General features: G+C 25.2%; 2 protein-coding genes across 2 annotated transcripts in view; one reads left to right on the top strand and one right to left on the bottom strand.

Annotated features, from left to right (window-relative positions):
- LOC102679931 (peregrin) overlaps nucleotides 1-3,485 on the top strand; it is a 4,717-nt gene extending 1,232 nt beyond the window's left edge. Inside the window, exons 3-9 of the mRNA XM_006607314.2 lie at nucleotides 194-470; nucleotides 559-1,402; nucleotides 1,473-1,772; nucleotides 1,866-2,040; nucleotides 2,111-2,526; nucleotides 2,615-2,989; nucleotides 3,083-3,485. Coding sequence (XP_006607377.1) covers nucleotides 194-470; nucleotides 559-1,402; nucleotides 1,473-1,772; nucleotides 1,866-2,040; nucleotides 2,111-2,526; nucleotides 2,615-2,989; nucleotides 3,083-3,263 — 2,568 coding nt within the window. The 3' untranslated portion in view covers nucleotides 3,264-3,485. The remainder of the gene's footprint in view (nucleotides 1-193; nucleotides 471-558; nucleotides 1,403-1,472; nucleotides 1,773-1,865; nucleotides 2,041-2,110; nucleotides 2,527-2,614; nucleotides 2,990-3,082) is intronic.
- On the bottom strand, nucleotides 3,425-6,162 carry LOC102679812 (beta-ureidopropionase). Its single transcript, XM_006607313.2, has 5 exons — nucleotides 5,802-6,162; nucleotides 4,920-5,170; nucleotides 4,181-4,569; nucleotides 3,790-4,107; nucleotides 3,425-3,683 (listed from the first exon to the last, which is right to left on the bottom strand). The coding sequence occupies exons 1-5, from the start codon at nucleotides 5,906-5,908 to the stop codon at nucleotides 3,597-3,599; spliced, it is 1,152 nt and encodes a 383-aa protein (XP_006607376.1). The 5' UTR covers nucleotides 5,909-6,162; the 3' UTR covers nucleotides 3,425-3,596.
- Nucleotides 6,163-7,350: the final 1,188 nt, after the last annotated feature.

Genomic DNA, 7,350 nt, shown 5'->3' with positions numbered 1-7,350 from the left:
AAAAAAATTTTATTTTTATTTTATTTTAATATTTGAGAATTTTTGAAATGAATAATTTTATAATTTATGTTTTTTATTATTTATATATAATATAAATTATTATTATATATTATAAATTATTATTTATAATTTTATTATTTATGTTTATATTTATATTATGTTTATATGCTTATATTTATATATTTATATTAAGGTAAATCCTATTGGTGAAGATGCAAATAAGATATTTAAAATTGGAATCACAGATTCAATACCTATTATTTCTTTGGAAAGAAATAGTTTTGATGAAAAAAATATTCAAAAAGGATATATCGCATCAGATAAAGATAAAGAAGAGAAAAACATCCTTAACACTTTACCTGTAGCTATGGTAAAAGAAATAGATGAATATGAACAACAATTAGGCGAAGCTGAAGCACTTCCAAATTCATATATTAGATTTATGGAACGTAGTGGTGAAGAACTTGATGGTACATAATTTTTTTATTTATAATTTTTTTAAGTATATTTAGAATTTGTAAATGATTTCAATTTATTTGAATTTCTTTCTTTTTTTAGGAGAAGTAGAATATGATTTAGATGAAGAAGATACTGCATGGTTATCAATAGTAAATGAAAGAAGATTAGCTTCAGGGCTTAATCCACCTTTAGAACCTGATACATTTGAATTATTAATGGATAGATTAGAAAAAGAATCTTATTTTCAACAACAAAGTAATGGTGGTGGAGGAATAGCAGCTGATGAAGATGCAGTTTGCTGTATTTGTATGGATGGAGAGTGTCAGAACAGTAATGCTATACTATTTTGTGATATGTGTAATCTTGCTGTTCATCAGGATTGTTATGGTGTACCATATATTCCTGAGGGACAGTGGTTATGCAGGAGATGTTTGCAAAGTCCATCACGAGCAGTTGATTGTGTTTTATGCCCTAATAGAGGTGGTGCTTTTAAACAAACTGATCGCCCAGCTACATGGGCTCATGTTGTGTGTGCTTTGTGGATACCAGAAGTTAGATTCGCCAATACTGTATTTCTGGAGCCTATTGATAGTATAGAAAGCATACCTGCTGCACGTTGGAGACTTACATGCTGTGTATGTAAACGTAGAGGATCAGGTGCTTGTATTCAATGTCACAAAAGTAATTGTTATGCTGCATTTCATGTAACATGCGCACAACAAGCTGGTTTATGTATGCGTATGAGGACAGTGCAACCTACAAATGGAGAACCAATGTTAGTTCAAAAAACAGCTTATTGTGAAGCTCATACACCATCAGATTATCAACCTTCCACTAATCCTGCTGATGCAAGACGAAGAGCAATTGCAAATAAAAAAAGCTCTTCTGCTCCTGTTATTTCTATTCCAACCATACCACCAGAACGTATTAAGGAAATTGCTAGGTAACAAACAAAAATTCTTTATAATAAATGTTAAAAAATTAAAAACATTATTGATATTTTATAATACTAGCTTAGCTGAAGGGTTGCCTAAACGAAGTCAACTGATACAGCGTCTTATAGCATATTGGACTTTGAAACGACAATACAGAAATGGTGTACCACTTCTCAGAAGACTTCAGAGTTCACATCCACAATCTCGACCACCACCACTTGGAGAAAATTCTTCACCACCACCAGACAGTGAATTACGTGGAGAATTGTATCGTCAATTAAAATATTGGCAATGTTTACGTCAAGATCTTGAGCGGGCTCGATTACTTTGTGAATTAGTACGCAAACGAGAAAAGTTGAAAAAAGAATTATTCAAAGTGTAAGATTTCGAATTAATTTCATGATAAAAAAATATAATATAATTATTAAAAAAATATATAATAAATATTCAAATATTAAATTTATTTTACAGAAAAGAAAAATGTTTATGGTTCGAATTACGTCCACTAGAAAGTATTTTACGTTCATTGTTAGAAGCAATTAAAATGAAAGATATAAATGATGTATTTGGACAACCTGTGAATACTAAAGAAGTTCCAGATTATTTAGAAATTGTATCTCATCCTATGGATTTATCTACTATGCAGGTAATTAATTTTATTTTAAATTATTTAAAAAAAAGTTAGTTAAATTATATATATGATTTTTATTTTTTAGACAAAAATAGAACGACAAGAATATGATACTATTGGAGCTTTTGAAACAGATTTCAATTTGATGGTGAATAATTGTTTAGCTTATAATCGCAAAGACACTATGTTCTATCGAGCTGGAATAAAAATGAAAGAACAAGGTGGTGTTCTTATAGAACAAGCTCGTAAAGATTATCCTGAATTAGATCCTGGTGAAAATGAGCAAACAGTTTCTAAATCCAGAAAAAGAGATCGTAATAATAGAAACCGCGGAGAAATTGAATTACAGTCTGGAGAAAAAGAAATAGGCGGAGGAGGTGTGAATAGAAGAACAGCAGTTCTTTTCACTCGCAAAGCAAGAGCGAGAGCCAGTAGAAGTAATCAAATGTTCAGTTTGGAAGATGACAAAAAAAAACAAAGTGATAGTTTTAAGATTTACAGGCATGTATTATTAATTTTTTTTATTGTAGATAGTCGCATTTCAAATAAGGATTCAATATGTATAATAATGAAAAATTAATTTTTATAGAAGTGGAACAATGGACAGTGATGTGGGAGAAGGTGAAAGTCAATCATCGAGTTGTAGCAGTTGTTCAACAAGTAGGTCCACTACTCCTGATTTAGAAGAAGAAAAACAGAGACAACAAGAAGCAAATGAAGCAAAAAAAGAACTGGAAAGCAAGGAAATAATCGCTAATAATGGTCTAGAAGCCCTTCAGCTTGTATGGGCTAAATGCCGTGGTTATCCCTGGTATCCAGCTCTTATAATAGATCCTAATACTCCTAGAGGCACTGTACATAAAGGTGTACCAATACCAGCACCGCCAGATGATGTATTAGCGCTTGCTGTTAATTATAAAGAACCAGTATTTCTCGTTCTTTTTTTCGATACCAAAAGGACATGGTAAGAACATTTTTTATTTTTTCATAACTTAATTTTTGTAAAATGATAAGATAATTTAATTTTTTTATATAAAATTATAAATAATTATTACAGGCAATGGCTACCAGGAGAAAAATTAGAAAAACTTGGAGTTTCCCAAGAATTGGATGAAGCAAAACTAATTGAATCTCGAAAACCCGCGGATAGAAAAGCTGTTAAAAAAGCGTATCAAGAAGCACTCCATTATCGTAAACAAACTCATAATACATCGTTGAATACCGCATCAACCAGTTAATTAATTCTGGTCTAATTAACGTAAATTCTAATAAAATATTAATTATTAATCGTAATTATAAGGTAGTACTTTTTAAAAATTTGTAAGTATGTAAAAAGTATGTAATATTTTGAAATATGAAAATGTAACTTATAGATTTATCTTTGAGTCACATTTTTTTCATAATTTATATTTTTAAATAATGACTGAAATGAAATAAAAAGAATCATTGTGTATATAAAATTTCTGATATCTAAGTATATTTTTATATTTTTTGTAGTTTTTTGTCGACTTATACATATATAGCAAAAAGAAGAAATTTATAAAAAAAATATATGCATTTCTGCTGTTGGCTTATTGGATCAATTTTTCCTGCGGTTTCACATTTTTCTCCACATATTCATTTAATTCTTTAGCATATAAATCCAGTCTTTGAGTCATCTGGAATTAAAAAAGAAAAAGAAAAATATTGAAAAGAAAATTTAATGATTCATAAAAATATAAATTTGAAATAAAAAAATTAAAAATATCTAATATTTCAACTTACTCTCAGACACCATAAATCTTTCATCTGACGACACAAATTTAAATCCAATTCACAAACAAGAAGACCATCTTTACATCGACTTAAACCAGGAGTTCTAGCTCCATCAGGAGCAGTGATATAACTAGATCCATAAAAGTGTCCGAAATCATGATGAGCAGGAGCTCCATCACCAGATGTAAATTCATTAGGGAATATTTCAGTTCCAACGCGATTAATAGCACAGGTATAGTAGCTATTTGCTATTGCTGCACATCTTGCTTCAATGGACCATAGTGGCTCAGATGTATGGCTAGTAGTCGCTGATGGATTAAAAACAATCTAAACATAGAAAATTTATATTTTTTTATGTACAAAAACTTTAATTAACTTGTAAAAGTTTAATGAATTTTACCTCAGCACCATTCAATCCATACATCATCCAATTTTGGGGATGATGTCGACCATAACAAATATTAATTGCTATACGTCCAAAACATGTATCGAAAACAGAATGACCTGTATTTCCTTCCATATAATAAGTAGATTCGTTAAAGTCTCCTACACGAGGAATATGATTTTTCCTACTCTTTCCAAGCACATTTCCATCATTACTAATCACAACAGAAGTATTCCATAGAGTTTCACTATTCATATTATCTCTCTCAAGAATTGGACATACAATAACCATTCCATGTCGTTGAGCAAGCTCACACATGAGTATTATAGTTGGTCCATTTTCAGCATCTTCAGCTAATTCGCACCAGGGATATTTCTCTCTGGTACAAAAAACAAATGGCATAGCTACGGCATAGATGAATATTTTTTTATTATAAATAATTAAAATAAATAAAAGAATAAAAAAAAATTTTTTAAATTTAAACTTAATTGTTTTTAAATTGTTAATTTTATAAAAATTTAGATAAATTATAAGAAAAATGAAAATTATTAAAAGAAGATTACAATATATGCAAAATTATCACCAAATCAAATAGATATTAATAAAACATGATAAATATTTATTCAGAATATAAAATTAAACTTTTAATTTCATTTGTATTTAATATAAATTTATAAGTATATTTTTTTATTATTATAATTTTTTTTAATCATCCTAAAATCATTCTAAAATCATCCTAAATTCTGAAACATACCCCAAGCTTCTTGAAGACAGAGTATATTAACACCACAAGTTGCGGCGTAATCGACATATTTTTGAATTTTTTGATGCAAAGCATTCCTTTGTTTCTGCAAAGGTTCTGTAGTTGGTAAAACTATAGAATGTTGAATTAAGCCAACACGAACAAGACGCGGAGGACGTAATTGTTCTGTGACGCTACCACCCATAATATATCCTTGAACATCGAGATCTTGACTTCCATTCCATTGCGGAAGATTTAAGGATCTATAATAAAAACATTTTATAATAGTTAAAATAGTTTTATGTATGTATGTATGTATATAATTGTAATAATAATATTAATTATAAATTATATAAATATTGATATAATTAATATAATAATTAATAATTTAATACAACTATAATTAAAAAAAATGAATCGCATATATAATTTTTCTTATATAAAAATTATTATATATTAATATAATAATTTTCAAGTTCAAAAACGTTTTAAACATTTTTGTTTTTATTTTTTAAAATTAATAATGAAATTTAATGTTTTTTGTAAAAAATTATTTAACACTTAATATATAATTGTAAAAACATATTTGTTTTATTCGATATAAATATTTGGTTTTTTTAACCAAAATTTTCAATTAAATTAAATTAGTGACTAAAATCAGTATTTTTTGGTGCATGATATATTCAACGTATATACATTCTTACATTCGTACATGTAAAGTTTAAAAATATTTCGCGCCAAATAATTTCACAATATATTAAACAAGTATGATACATTGAAATATTTAAATTAAAATTAAATTCAGAAAGAATATAAAGAATTGATTATTTATATTTTTCAATTCTAGATATAATTATTAAAAGTAAATTTAAATAAATAAACAATAAATCTTACTGTAATTCGCGGCCATATAAAAGGCGTTTTACTTCAACTAGCTCCTTTTCTGGAAGATTTTTTTCCAAAATATCTTCAAGTGTTTGATCAAACATTACGTTATTCATTTTATTATGAAAAATTTTTAAGTTTCGACACTATTTAAGGTTATATACTATACAATTCTAATTCTGATGACGTTCCGTCACAGATTTCGAAGAATTGTGAGACAACACGGATTTTGTGTAATATATATCAATGATATGTATAAACATATATCAGTACAACAAGAGTTAATCTTTATCAATAAATTCTTTTTAATCAGCATAATTAATTATCATGGAATGACTGCCATAAATTCTTTTAAAACATATCTGACATACCTGTTTATAAGAAAGAGATGAAAAATTTGAATATACAGTGTAATCAACAGTTAATTAATCATTTTCATTATATATAGATACGTGTTTATTTTTTACTTTATGATATCTACTTTAAAATGAAAAGAAAATGAAAATTTGATATTTGTAATGTCTCGTTTTTTTAATATTTCTAGAAATATTTTTTTTCATTTCACATAATAAAATCAATATTTGTACAGATAAAAATGAATAAAAAATATAATGAATAAAAATATAATATAATGCAAAAAATATAATGCAAAAAATATATTAGATCTCATAATTTCTTAATTTAAAGGTTCTATTAAATTATTAAATAAATATTACTATCATAAAAGATTTTTTTGAAAAAAATATATTTTATTAATGATGTTTTATATATCTCTAAAAAAATATAATTTTAAAATAAGATTTTAAAAATATTTAAAATATATTTAAAATATATAATAATTGCTTTATTAATAATTATCATGAAAAATATAATTATAAAATAAAATAATTTAAAAAACTTGAAATATGTATTAAATATATTTTGTTTGCTTGTTGTGAAAAAAATATAATTTTAAAATAAAGTATTTATTTTATTTTATATTTTATATTTATAAAATATATAATATTTAATTAATTAAATTTATATTTAAAATATATGATAACTATTTTGTTACTTGAAAAATTTTATAACTCTCATTTTGAACGATTCTCATATCTAAAATAAAATAAGAAAAAAAAAACACTTAAGTAAGTCGTAAAAATTTTCCATTAAAGTTAACGAAATATTTTTTTAAATAATCTTATATATTAAATGTTATTATTGAGGGATAATATTTACATGACAAAAAATCTTATTGATAGAGTGCAATCAGGTTATCTGAATATTTGAATCGTATTTATTACAACTAAATTCACAACTTTCATGAAAAAATAAATTTTATATTGAAATATTATATATAATAAATATATTATTTCTTTTTTAATTTAAAAATATTTTGTTATTAATATTTTCCTAATATTATTATTAAATATACATTAATTAAAATTATATTTAATTTTTATTTCTTTTCATATATTAAATTTCAATTTCTAATACAAATTATTAGTAAGTGTATTAATACAAAAATATAATTTAAATATAGAAAATGTATATAAAAATATAATTAAGTAAATAAAAT

This window comes from Apis dorsata, unplaced genomic scaffold, assembly GCF_000469605.1.
Source record: "Apis dorsata unplaced genomic scaffold, Apis dorsata 1.3 scaffold_4, whole genome shotgun sequence".
NCBI lineage: Eukaryota > Metazoa > Arthropoda > Insecta > Hymenoptera > Apidae > Apis > Apis dorsata.
The sequence above is the reverse complement of the archived record's forward strand: the minus strand, read 5'-3'. Positions and strand labels throughout refer to the sequence as shown.

What these genes read in the sequence shown, in the direction of transcription:
- LOC102679812 (XM_006607313.2), bottom strand. Translation starts at nt 5,908, where the DNA reads ATGAATAACGTAATGTTTGATCAAACACTTGAAGATATTTTGGAAAAA. An exon ending in CTGTCTTCAAGAAGCTTGGG is followed by an intron (nt 4,570 to 4,919) that starts GTATGTTTCAGA and finishes TCTATGCCGTAG; the next exon opens with CTATGCCATTTGTTTTTTGT. An exon ending in AAGATTTATGGTGTCTGAGA is followed by an intron (nt 3,684 to 3,789) that starts GTAAGTTGAAAT and finishes TTTTAATTCCAG; the next exon opens with ATGACTCAAAGACTGGATTT.